Source organism: Mytilus edulis, chromosome 12 (genome assembly GCF_963676685.1).
Source record: "Mytilus edulis chromosome 12, xbMytEdul2.2, whole genome shotgun sequence".
NCBI lineage: Eukaryota > Metazoa > Mollusca > Bivalvia > Mytilida > Mytilidae > Mytilus > Mytilus edulis.
Genome location: NC_092355.1, coordinates 61,327,889 through 61,342,111, shown reverse-complemented (window position 1 = coordinate 61,342,111; position 14,223 = coordinate 61,327,889). Strand labels below are relative to the sequence as shown.

At 34.0% G+C, this 14,223-nt stretch overlaps 1 protein-coding gene and 1 long non-coding RNA gene across 2 annotated transcripts in view; both read left to right on the top strand.

Moving 5' to 3' along the window:
* LOC139498915 (uncharacterized) overlaps window positions 1-14,223 on the top strand; it is a 437,948-nt gene that overhangs the window by 58,780 nt on the left and 364,945 nt on the right. The gene's annotated exons all lie outside the window — the stretch shown is intronic.
* LOC139498899 (uncharacterized) overlaps window positions 1-14,223 on the top strand; it is a 99,969-nt gene that overhangs the window by 36,007 nt on the left and 49,739 nt on the right. The window contains exons 11-12 of the mRNA XM_071287489.1: window positions 1,644-2,183; window positions 10,936-11,042. Of these exons, the coding sequence (XP_071143590.1) occupies window positions 1,644-2,183; window positions 10,936-11,042 (647 nt within the window). The remainder of the gene's footprint in view (window positions 1-1,643; window positions 2,184-10,935; window positions 11,043-14,223) is intronic.

Genomic DNA, 14,223 nt, shown 5'->3' with positions numbered 1-14,223 from the left:
CGGTCCACTGAACATAGAAAATGAAAGTGCATGTTTCAGGTTAAAGTTTTTGGTCAAGGTAGTTTTTGATGAAGTTGAAGTCCAATTAACTTGAAACTTAGTACACATGTTCCTTATGATATGATCTTTCTAATTTTATAGCCAAATTAAACTTTTGACCCCAATTTCACGGTCCACTGAACATAGAAAATGAAAGTGCATGTTTCAGGTTAAAGTTTTTGGTCAAGGTAGTTTTTGATGAAGTTGAAGTCAAATCAACTTGAAACTTAGTACACATGTTCCCTATGATATTATCTTTCTAATTTTAATGCCTGATTATATTTTTTATCCAATTTCGTGGTCCATTGAACATGGAAAATGATAGTGCGAGTGGGGCATCCGTGTACTTTGGACACATTCTTGTTTATTTCTATTTTTTAATAAAATAGTAAAATGAGTATACGTTAATGAGACAGCAATAAGCAAATAACAGAAGTATTTATAATATGGACACGAATAATCTTTCAGTAAAGAAAAAACATTAAGCTTGATATAGACATGTTTGGGGCATTGGGTATGTTTGGGTGTTAATTAAAAAATGGACATATTTGGGTGTTCATACAAATGACACACCTTTGCACCCTTTTTACGTTAAGAAATGTTTCACAGTTCAGTGACGTCATGTGGACACATTTGGGAGGATGGACATATTGGGGTGTTCATACAAATGACACACCTTTGCACCCTTTTTACGTTAAGAAATGTTTTACAGTTCAGTGACGTCATGTGGACACATTTGGGAGGATGGACATGTTTCTAAGTGTTACATACAATGACATATATGTTATTGTGGTGTGGGTAGTTAAGTTATATTTTGTAAAAAAAATGGACGTGGTCTGAAGTTTCAGTTATATGCCAGTCAACGTTTACCCCAAAAATAATGGTATGTGCCAGTTCCAAGTCTGCAGTGATTGTTGTTATATCTGTTTATCATTATTTTTTTGTCATTAATTAGCATACTGCCAACTACAATTTGCGATGGATTTCCCCCATTGAGCTTCCAAAGGGAAATTTTGAAAGAGCATTTTTTTCCACAGTTGATAACATTTAATTAACTTTACCATTGGTATATAGGACTGTTGAAGTATGAAGAAGCAAATAAACAACATTAAAATTAATTTGAAGGTTCCTTTAAAGATTTTCTAGAACTATGAGAGCCATCTTTCACATACAAATGTTTTTGAAATGTATGAATTAGGCCGTTGTTTTTTTTCTGTAAATTGTTTCACTTTTCTTTGTGTTTTTTTGTGTTTTTGTGTCAATTATTTAACTTTTTGTTTTTTCATGACCTTTTATCATGTGTATAGCTGACAAAATGAAAGATATGTATGGGGTTTACTTAATGTTGAAGACTGCAATGATATACAATTCATTAAAACCTGGTCAATTGAACATGATGAAGAATTGTACTATTTGCAACTATACCACATCTTAATTTTCACAAAATAAGAAGAAATTAACTTTTTTCCCTGCTTCAATGATCAACTTTATTTTATGCTAAAGTAAGTTTTTTAGTTACTTTGAGTGATTATGTCACTGTAAAGTCTTTACCAAAGTTTATCTATTTGTATGTAATAAATAACATCAATTTTTTTTTCATACAGCAACTTATAATGCCTTGGATGTTGTGTACAATAAGGTATTAATGACCTCCATAGAAGAAGATGAAAGTAAACAAGCAAAAATACCAGAAAATCAGGAACCAGATGCAAAACCTGTTGATAGTCAACATGCAGAAGATAATCCTTCTCAGAAGTCACAAGCTACCAAGTCAACATCTTGGCCTGTGAACGACTCGAGTGAACCCTCTACACAGCCACAAACAGCCCAATCTTTATCACCACAAACGTCTTCTAGTGAGTCTAAAAAACAGCAAATGAAAAAGAAAATGACAACTAAAATGACCAAAAAAGAAATAAGAAAGAGAATGGAGAAAGTCCTCAAAAGTGGGAAATATAAAATGAAAGTTGGCAGACTCATCTTCTGGGACTTTGGTGGACAGTATGTTTATTATACAACACACCAGACATTCATGACTTACAGAGCTTTGTTTCTAGTAGTTTTTGATGGTAGTAAGAGATTGAATGAAGAAGTTCCTGATGTACTGTGTTTTCCAGGGCAGCACATGACTCCAACCCCTGCAGGTAATTAAATTGTACCTTCCATATTACTAAAAATACTTCATTTTAAGGGAAGATAATGACGATAATAAAAGAAGAAAAAAAATTCTATACATATTTTTTTCTAATTCTATGGAAATTTATCTCTTTACGAAACTATTATATTAAAAAAAATACTCAACATGTGGTTGCCTGTGATCTCAAAAAATGATTGGATGATTTTAAGGGTCATAACCTTTTTTAACTAACTGGATGAATCTGTCAACATGTATTTGTTCCACCTAACAGAAGTTCCAATGGAAACTTTGTTATAAACATTGTCATAATATCTATTCCTGTTGTAATAAATATTCTATACCATTTATTCCGTTAGGAACATATACTGTAATATTTATACCCCACGCAACAAAGTTGCGAGGGGTTAATGTTTTTGACCCGTCCGTCGTACCGTCCGTCCGTCAGTCAGTCCGTCCGTCAGTCCTGTTTCTTGTCATCGCAACTCCTCTCAAACCACACAACAGAATTTCACGAAACCTTTTCAGATAATAAGGACATACTATGTAGTTGTGCATATCGACGGGAAATTGCGATTCAATTTTTTTTCTAGGAGTTACGACCCTTTGAACTTATTTACTTTAATGTACTACTGCAACAGTTTGTCATCGCAACTCCTCTCAAACCACACAACAGAATTTCACGAAACCTTTTCAGATAATAAGGACATACTATGTAGATGTGCATATCGACGGGAAATCGCGATTCAATTTTTTTTCTAGGAGTTACGCCCCTTTGAACTTATTTACTTTAATGTACTACTGCAACAGTTTGTCATCCCAACTTCTCTGAAACTACATAACAGAATTTCATGAAACCTTTTCAGATAATAAGGACATGCTATGTAGATGTGCATATCGACGGGAAATCGCGATTCAATTTTTTTTTCTAGGAGTTACACCTCTTTGAACTTATTTGCTTTAAGGTACTACTTCAACAGTTAGTCATCGCAACTCCTCTAAAACTACATAACAGAATTTTATGAAACTTTGTAGATAATAAGGACATACTACGTAGGTGTGCATATCAACAGGAAATTACGATTCAATTTTTTTCTAGGAGTTATGCCCCTTTGAACTTATTTGCTTCAATGTACTTCTGCAACAGTTTGTCATCTCAACTCCTCTGAAAACACACAACAGAATTTCATGAAATTTTGTACATAATAAGGACATACTATGTAGATGTGTATATTGACAGGAAATTATTATTCAGTATTTTTTCTTATACAATTTTTTTTTCTTATACTTATTTAATTTCTCCAATGACAATGTGGGGACGTGGGGTATGTGAGCGTGCTCACTAAGGTTCTTTAATTATTCCTGTGGAAATAGTATTCCAGAATATCTTTTCCTTTTGGAACTTATATTATGATGGAACTTCTATTCCGTGACAATCAAAATGTGCTAACAGGTGTTAATGAAATCGACAATTTCGTGGAATGTGAAAGGCACTTGAAGGGGATTTTCGTTTAACAAAAAAAAGATTTTTTTTTTAAAATCATTAGAGAAACAGATTCTTACATAGTTACTTGTGGATTATCGGATTTATCCAATCTCGATAGTTAAATTATAAATTAACTATCTCGATTGAAGAAATCCGATAATCCACTGATACCAATGTAAGAATCTATATATATATATATAAATGCTTCAAGTTGGCATATAACTTACAGGCAGATTACAATGTTAGTTATCTTCATATTTTTAGCTCAAATTTCTCGCCAAGTCAGCTCTTCTTATCATTTGTTGTTAGTTGTCCGTTGTTGTCTTAGTTAACTTTTTACAAGTTGCACTTCTTCTAGAGAACCACTTAATGGAATGAATTGAAACTTTGTAGGGGAACCATCATCCAAGATGGCAACCAGCTGGGGACTTAGTTTAACAAAGAACTCGATAGAATATATTTGTTTATATATACAAATGTCTTGTTCTAGACAACAGCTTAATGGGTTGAAACCATAGCATGGCATGAATGTTCCTAATGAGGTGCTACCGAAGTGTTGTAGGTGATCCATCATTCAAGATGGACGCCATCGGGAAACTTCGTTTAACATAGGAACTTATGGGCAATATATACATATGTCTTTTTTGAGAGAACCACTTAATGGAATGACACTAAACGTGGCAACATTGTTCCTATTGTGGTCTTGGCTACATGTTGTTACTTTGTAGCAATTCAATCACCCAAGATGGCTGCCTACGGGAAATTCATTATAACAACTTACTTTATATGTGAAATACATACAAAAGTCTTGTGTAGCAAATGCACCAAATATGATGGCTGCCAAGGGGATACTCAGTTTAACAAAGGACCCCAAGGGAAGGAAACCAAACATGGCATAAATGTTTCTTATGATGTACTTGAAGTGTTTCTACTTTATTGCCAATTTAATGTTCAAGATGGCTACCAGGATTTTCTATTATATAATTGGGCCAATATTAAACCAAATTTGGCCTCAATCCTTATTAGGGTAAGTGTTATGACTTTAATAAATTTTTACATGATTTTCATAACCAAAGTAGAATCAGGTGAGTAAAATAGGCTCTTGGGAACCTCTAGTTACTTTTCACTGAGATTGGAAGCAGTTTTAAGAGATATACAATGCATACCTGTAACTTGACATTGCACAAGGTCATGTTTTTCTCTGACTGTTTATGACGTCTTTACAATAAATCCATTGGATCTTCGATGTGTACGGATTGATAGTTTAGTCTTAAGATTCATGATTTTTTTAATTAGTTGTTAGTGACTTTGAACTAGCTGTCAGATAACTGTGAGTACTCTCAGATCTGTTCATTGTGTCTTTTTGTTGTCGGATGTACAAGTAACCGGCCACGTCCACTTGTATTTTTGTCCATCTTATGAGTTAAGCCTTTTTCATCTGATTTGTATAGTTCGTTCTTATGTTGTACTGTTTTACCACTGTCCCAGGTTAGCATGGTTTAGGGGAGTGTTGGGATCTTGCTAGCATGTTTAACCCCGCCACATTGTTCATGTATTTGCATGTCCTGAGTCAGGAGCCTGTAATTCAGTGGTTGTCGTTTGTTTATGTGTTGTATATTTGTTTTTCGTTCATTTTTTTATATAAATAAGACCGTTAGTTTTCTTGTTTACTTGTTTTACATTGTTGAAGGCTGTACAGTGACATATAGTTGTTAATGTCTGTGTCATTTTGGTCTCTTGTGGATAGTTGTCTCATTGGCAATCATACCACATCTCCTTTTTTATATAGACATGAATGCACATCTTCAAATGCAACATAACAACAAATGTTCACTTGTCTTGTTCAAAGTTTAACGATTGTTGCCAATATCAGTAACTGGTAACTGGTTAGGAGCATGCTAGTATGCACCCAGGTTTTGAGGGGTTCTCAATCTTTCGTGTTCCCTATAGTGTTTTGTTGACAGTTGTTAGATTTTTTTGAATTTTGTATTTTTTTGTATTGCCTTCCCTTGGTCAAATGGTACAATTTATACAATTAAGCTTAATAAGTAAAATTATAAAAGAAAAATCTGTTGTTCTACGTGTTGCCATTTTCTTACAACGTGATGTTTTACTCTATTTCTAAGCTTCTGGTTTTTAATTGCCTTCCTTTTTAGCTCACCTGGCCGAAAGGCCAAGTGAGCTTTTCTCATCACTTGGCGTCCGGCGTCGTCCGGCGTTGTCGTTGTCGTCGTCAGTCGTCGTCCTGCGTTAACTTTTACAAAAATCTTCTCCTCTGAAACTACTGGGTCAAATTTAACCAAACCTGGCCACAATCATCATTGGGGTATCTAGTTTTAAAAATGTGTTCGGTGACCTGGCCGACCAACCAAGATGGCCGCCATGGCTAAAAATAGAACATAGGAGTAAAATGCAGTTTTTGGCTTATAACTCAAAAACCAAAGCATTTAGAGCAAATCTGACGGTGTAATATTGTTCATCAGGTCAAGATCTATCTGCCCTGAAATTTTCAGATGAATCAGACATTTCGTTGTTGGGTTGCTGCCCCTGAAATGGTAATTTTAAGGAAATTTTGCTGTTTTTGGTTATTATCTTGAATATTATTATAGATAGAGATAAACTGCATATAGCAATAATGTTCAGCAAAGTAAGATCTACAAATAAGTTAACATGACCAAAATGGTCAGTTGACCACTTTAGGAGTTATTGCCCTTTATAGTCAATTTTTAACCATTTTTCGTAAATCTTAGTAATCTTTTAGAAAAATCTTCTCCTCTGAAACTACTGGGCCAAATTTAACCAAACTTGGCCATAATCATCATTGGGGTATCTAGTTTAAAAAATGTGTCTGGTGCCCTGCCCAACCAACCAAGATGGCCGCCATGGCTAAAACTAGAACATAGGGGTAAAATGCAGTTTTTGGCTTATAACTCAAAAACCAAAGCATTTAGAGCAAATCTGACAGGGGTAAAATTGTTCATCAGGTCAAGATCTAGCTGCCCTGAAATTTTCAGATGAATCGGACATTTTGTTGTTGGGTTGCTGCCCCTGAAATGGTAATTTTAAGGAAATTTTGCTGTTTTTGGTTATTATCTTGAATATTATTAGATAGAGATAAACTCTAAAGATATAATGTTAAGCAAAGTAAGATCTACAAATAAGTTAACATGACCAAAATGCTCAGTTGACCGCTTTAGGAGTTATTGCCCTTTATAGTCAATTTTTAACCATTTTTCGTAAATCTTAGTAATCTTTTAGAAAAATCTCCTCTGAAACTACTGGGCCAAAATCATCATTGGGGTATTTAGTTTAAAAAATGTGTCCGGTGACCCGGCCAACCAACCAAGATGGCCGCCATGGCTAAAAATAGAACATAGGGGTAAAATGCAGTTTTTGGCTTATAACTCAAAAACCAAAGCATTTAGAGCAAATCTGACATGAGTAGATTTGTTCATCAGGTCAAGATCTATCTGTCGTGAAATTTTCAGATTAATCAGACATTCCGTTGATGGGTTGCTGCCCCTGAAATGGTAATTTTAAGGAAATTTTGCTGTTTTTGGTTATTATCTTGAATATTATTATAGATAGAGATAAACTGTAAACAGCAATAATGTTTAGCAAAGTAAAATCTACAAATAAGTCATTATGACCACTTTAGGAGTTATTGCCCTTTATAGTCAATTTTTAACCATTTTTAGCTCACCTGGCCCAAAGGGCCAAGTGATCTTTTCCCATCACTTGGCGTCCGGCGTCGTCCGGCGTCGTTAACTTTTACAAAAATCTTCTCCTCTGAAACTACTGGGCCAAATTAAACCAAACTTGGCCACAATCATCATTGGGGTATCTAGTTTAAAAATGTGTGGCGTGACCCGGCCAACCAACCAAGATGGCTGCCATGGCTAAAAATAGAACATAGGGGTAAAATGCAGTTTTTGGCTTATAACTCAAAAACCAAAGCATTTAGAGCAAATCTGACATGTGGTAAAATTGTTTATCAGGTCAAGATCTATCTGCCCTCAAATTTTTAGATGAATCCGACAACCTGTTGTTGGGTTGCTGCCCCTAAATTGGTAATTTTAAGGAAATTTTACTGTTTTTGGTTATTATCTTGAATATTATTATAGATAGAGATAAACTGTAATTATAGTATAACTAATCGCCGTATTTGAATATCAAAAATAAGACAACGCCTGACCGAACGACGCATGGATTAAACGAGTGCGCAGCACGAGTTTAATCCATAGCGGCGTTCGGTCACATGTTGTCTTATTTTTGATATTCAAATACGACGATTAGTTATTCTTTTTATTACATTGGCAAATGAAATGGCTTCTTTTATGAAATTAATGTAGAAAATGTAAGGAACTATATCTTTTTCCTACGCATTGACAATTTGTTTTGATCCGACGTTATCGACGTCTTGACAACGCCTATTGTTGTATGACGTCAGAGAGTGAAATAACCACGTTTATTTCACATGTGAAATTATCGGTTTTTATCTAACTGGGAAATCAATGTAATTCATTGCAACCAATGTAATAAACAGCAATAATGTTCAGCAAAGTAAGATTTACAAATAAGTGAACTTAACCGAAATGGTCAGTTGACCCCTTTGGGTGTTATTGCCCTTTATAGTCAATTTTTAACCATTTTTCGTAAATTTTAGTAATCTTTTACAAAAATCTTCTCCTCTGAAACTACTGGGCCAAATTAATCCAAACTTGGCCACAATCATCTTTGGGGTATCTAGTTTAAAAAATGTGTCCTGTGACATGCCATCCAACCAAGATGGCTGCCATGGCTAAAAATAGAACATAGGGGTAAAATGCAGTTTTTGGCTTATAACTCAAAAACCAAAGCATTTAGAGCAAATCTGACATGGGTTAAATTGTTTATCAGGTCAAAATCTATCTGCCCTGAAAGTTTTGGATGAATCGGACAACCCGTTGTTGGGTTGCTGCCCCTAAATTGGTAATTTTAAGGAAATTTTACTATTTTGGGTTATTATCTTGAATATTATTAGCTCACCTGGCCCAAAGGGCCAAGTGAGCTTTTCCCATCACTTGGCGTCCGTCGTCCGTCGTCCGTCGTCTGTCGTCCGTCGTCGTCCGGCGTCGTTAACTTTTACAAAAATCTTCTCCTCTGAAACTACTGGGCCAAATTACACCAAACTTGGCCAAAATTATCATTGGGATATCTAGTTTAAAAATGTGTCCGGTGACCCAGCCAACCATCCAAGATGGCCACCATGGCTAAAATAGAACATAGGGGTAAAATGCAGTTTTTGGCTTATAACTCAAAAACCAAAGCATTTAGAGCAAATCTGACAGGGGGTAAACTTGTGTAACAGGTCAAGATCTATCTGCCCTGAAATTTTCAGATAAATCGGTTAACCTGTTGTTGGGTTGCTGCCCCTGAATTAGTAATTTTAAGGAAATTTTGCTGTTTTTGGTTATTATCTTGAATATTATTATAGATAGAGATAAACTGGAAACAGCAATAATGTTCAGCAAAGTAATATTTACAAATAAGTCAACATGACCGAAATGGTCAGTTGACCCCTTTAGGAGTTATTGCCCTTTATAGTCAATTTTTAACCATTTTTCGTAAATCTTAGTAATCTTTTACAAAAATCTTCTCCTCTGAAACTACTGGGCCAAATCAATCCAAACTTGGCCACAACCATCTTTGGGGTATGTAGTTTGAAAAATGTGTCCAGTGACCCAGCCATTTAATCAAGATGGCCGCCATGGCTAAAAATAGAACCTTGGGTAAAATGCAGTTTTTGGCTTATAACTCAAAAAGCAAAGCATTTAGAGTAAATCTGACATGAGGTAAATTTGTTTATCAGGTCAAGATCTACCTGCCCTGAAATTTTCAGATGAATTGGACAACCCGGTTTTGGGTTGCTGCCCCAGAATAAGTAATTTTAATGAAATTTTGCTTTTTTTGGTTATTATCTTGAATATTATTATAGATAGAGATAAACTGTAAACAGCAAAATGTTCAGCAAAAAAAGATTTACAAATAAGTCAACATGACCGAAATGGTCAGTTGACCCCTTTAGGAGTTATTGCCCTGAATAGTCAATTTTTAACCATTTTTCGTAAATCTTAGTAATCTTTTACATCTTCTCCTCTGAAACTACTTGGCCAAATTACACCAAACTTGGCCAAAATCATCATTGGGGTATCTTGTTTAAAAAATGTGTCCGGTGACCCGGTCAACCATCCAAGATGGCCGCCATGGCTAAAAATAGAACATAGGGGTAAAATGCAGTTTTGGGCTTATAACTCAAAAACCAAAGCATTTAGAGCAAATCTGACAAGGGGTAAAATTGTGTAACAGGTCAAGATCTATCTGCCTTGAAATTTTCAGATAAATCGGATAACCTGTTGTTGGGTTGCTGCCCCTGAATTAGTAATTTTATGGAAATTTTGCTGTTTTTGGTTATTATCTTGAATATTGTTATAGATAGAGATAACTTGTAAACAGCAATAATGTTCAGCTAAATAAGATCTAGAAATAAGTCAACATGACCAAAATCGTCAGTTGACCCCTTAAGGAGTTGTTGCCCATTTTATTCAATTTTTAACAATTTTCACTAATTTGGTAAATTTTTGTAAATTTTTACAAAATATTTTTCACTGTATCTAAAGGTCCAAGTTTATTAATTTATAGATAGAGAAAATTCTAAGTACCAAGAATGTTCAGTAAAGTAAGATCTACAAACACATCACTATCAGCAAAACACAATTTTGTCATGAATCCATCTGTGTCCTTTGTTTAATATTCACATAGACCAAGGTGAGCGACACAGGCTCTTTAGAGCCTCTAGTTGTAGATAGAGATAAACTTTTAACAGCAATAATGTACAGCAAAGTAAGATTTACAAATAAGTCAACATGACTGAAATGGTCAATTGACTCCCTAAGGAGTTATTGTCCTTTATAGTCTGTTTTTAACAATTTTCATAAAATTTGTTAATTTTTACAAATTTTTTTTACTGAAACTACTGGGCCAAGTTCATTATAGATAGAGATAATTGTAAGCAGCAAGAATGTTCAGTAAAGTAAGGTGTATAAACACATTATCATCACCAAAACACAATTTTGTCATGAATCCATCTTCTTCCTTTGTTTAATATTCACATAGACCAAGGTGAGCGACACAGGCTCTTTAGAGCCTCTAGTTTATGAAAGTGATAAAATTAAAATATATTTGAGACAAATTACACATCTGATTACATTGCATTTTAGTTTTATTATACTTTCAGTCTTCTTACTACACTGGGTGAACTCAATACTGACCTATTGTAAGGTGGTGTATGCTGGCATACCTAGGATCTTATTTGTTGCCACCCATAAGGACAAGATACCAGTGGTAAGTGAAAAAGATATATGTAGGTCATTTATTGAGGTTTTCCTTAGATCTTGTTTGTATTCACTAAGAAGGACACAGTACCAGAGTGTTCTCATAGTAGCAACATGTAGAATCAAGCTTCATGGAAACTTGTTATACTTGGTGATGCATCATCAGGTTCATAGATAAACCATTGTCTATTTTACAGGTACTTTATACATGTGTTATATGTTTAAACATAATGGCTTTTAAAAACACAGAGTCATATATTTTGTAAAAGCATACATTCCTTTACAAACTAGTTTGACTCCAGAAAAGAACATACTAAAAGAAAGATGGTAATGCTGACTGTACTGATATTGCAAATATTGTGATTAAAAATAACTCTATTCCAATGGTCAAAAATAAGATAAAGAGGACAAATGTGATTTGCTAAACATATATGTTGATTTAATATCCACATGAAGAAATTTCATACCACACTGGTGTGTTTGTGTATTAATCCTTGATAATTTTGTTGACTTGAACAGTTGATGATGTGTCTTAATACTTTTTTTAATCATTTGACAATGAAAATGTAATTCCTATTTTTGTCCAAGATGGAACCACCAGCTATAAAGTAGTCAGCACTTTGGTGTTGACCTGAATATCAATTATATGGAAATTTTTATTATCTTACTGTTTGCAAAACTATAACTTATTCGAAATACTAAGGATTTTTCTTATCCAAGGCATAGCCATATTTGGCACACCTTTTTGGAATTTTGGATCCCCAATTCTCTTCAACTTTGTACTCCTTTGCTTTATAACTAGTTTGATCGGAGCGTCACTGGTGAGTCTTATGGAGACGAATCGTGTGTTTGGCGTAACAAATAATAATTCTCAGGTACCTAAATTGATGATTTTGTCACAATCTTCATATTTTCCATGGTTTAGACTTAGTGGAGGATATAAGCTCAAGAAATACATGATAACTTATAATAATCTATATATATGTTACAGTAAATAGGTGAAATAGGGAATTACAAGTAATTACTAAACAATTCAGTAAATACATGAAATTACTACTCATTTAGGAATTACATGTATTTACTGATTGTTTCAGTGATTACAGGTATTCAATGATTTTTTTAGTAATTTTTACAGCTATTTACTAACTTAAGATATAAAATAAGGAAGTAACAGGGTAGGGATTGTTGGGATTAGTTAAGGGTTAGGGAATCAAAGCTCCTTCAACACTGCATGCTCTTTAGTTCTGCTTGTGAATTGAAACAGGAAAATGATTGTTATGTAAGTTTTGAAACTCACTCAAAATCTTTGCAACATGCATGCCAATGATATAAATTTAAATATGAGAAATACATTTGTAAGAAGTTTTGAGGCAAATTCTGCTGTTCTTTTTGGTGATAGACATTTGATTATGCCAAATTTGGTTAAATGATCTTGATAATTCATAATAAAATTAAAATTTCCATTTGACAGACTTTGCATATGGCAGATTTTACAGTATTGTGTTCTGTCTCCTACTTTCATGTTGCTAACGTGACGGAGACAAAAATGAGTAACGTTAGCGACATTTGGACATGTCACATGAGCAACAACATCTTTAAAAGTTAAAATGTATGCACACAGTGATGTTTAATATATGCCTGAAGTAATAAAATTGTACAGTCTGGTCTAGAATTTCTAAATATACAGAATGTCATTTGCAGGTGTACTTTATATCAAATGAATACACAAGAAACCAAAAAATTAGTAACGTTAGCGACATTTGGACATGTCACATGAGCAACAACATCTTTAAAAGTTAAAATGTATGCACACAGTGATGTTTAATATATGCCTGAAGTAATAAAATTGTACAGTCTGGTTTAGAATTTCTAAATATACAGAATGTCATTTGCAGGTGTACTTTATATCAAATGAATACACAAGAAACCAATTCGTAATAGTAACATTAGCAACATCTACTATCATGACATTACGTTTTGTTGCGAACGTCTTTTTGATGGACGGAATACATTTAAGGTCCTCTTGTAACGATATTACATACAACTTACCTTCTTTGCTTCCCCATCATGTGAAGGAACTGACTCCGAATCTATTTCTGCAAAGGGCGATATCGTAACTCCTATACAGGAGAGTTACAGATCTAAATATATGTTGCTCACGTGACACTGATTTGGACGGAAACCTCGAGCAGTAACGTTCGCAAAAAATAAAACAGCCAATGATATTGATTCCTCAAGTCCTTTGACCCCCTTACGTCATCCAAATTTAATATGATTGCTATTTTCAATTATTTATAAAACCCGGGATAAAAATAACTACAATAGGCTGTCTGAGAACCAACAAGAAAATTGCGATCGTGACATACCACAATGGACGGAAAAGTCGTGACGTTAGCAACAATATGATTAAATTACCTTTTTTAGCCTTTACCAATAAAAATCTGCCTTAAAGTTATGATTAAAACACAAAAGAAGACTTTTTATTAAAATATAAGTCCATGTTATTAGGCTCCACTTATAAATAATACTTCAAAATTCCACTCCAAATAAGCTGGATGTCAGTAAAGTAGGTCATGATGTCTATTCCATGTCCAATATTTTGAAATTGAAAACCCTCTAATTCTAACAAAAAACACAAACACAGAGTAATTTTTATTTTTATTTACTCAGAAAGACACATTTTATTCAATAACATAATGCATTACTCCATTACACAGTCTGTTTCACAGTTTCAGCAATTGCTTTTTTGATGGATACAAAAAAACAATAATTCCTTCTTATTGTAAAATCTGCCATATCATTTAGAATAATTTTACATATGAGATGATTAAATTCCTTTTACAAAATAGGTTTAACTACAACTTCTTTTGTCAGAACTTTGTGATGAAGTGGACATTCGCCATAAATAAAATTATATTTTTATGCCCCACCTACGATAGTATAGGGGCATTATGTTTTCTGGTCTGTGGCTCCGTTCGTCCGTCTGTGTGTCCGTTCTTCCGTCCAGGTTAAAGTTTTTGGTCAAGGTAGTTTTTGATAAAGCTAAGTCCAATCAACTTGAAACTAAATTAGTACACTTGTTGCTTATGAGATGATCTTTCTAATTTTTAAGCCAAATTGGACTTTTGACCCCAATTTCACGGGCCACTGAACATAGAAAATGAAAGTGGGAGTTTCAGGTTAAAGTTTTT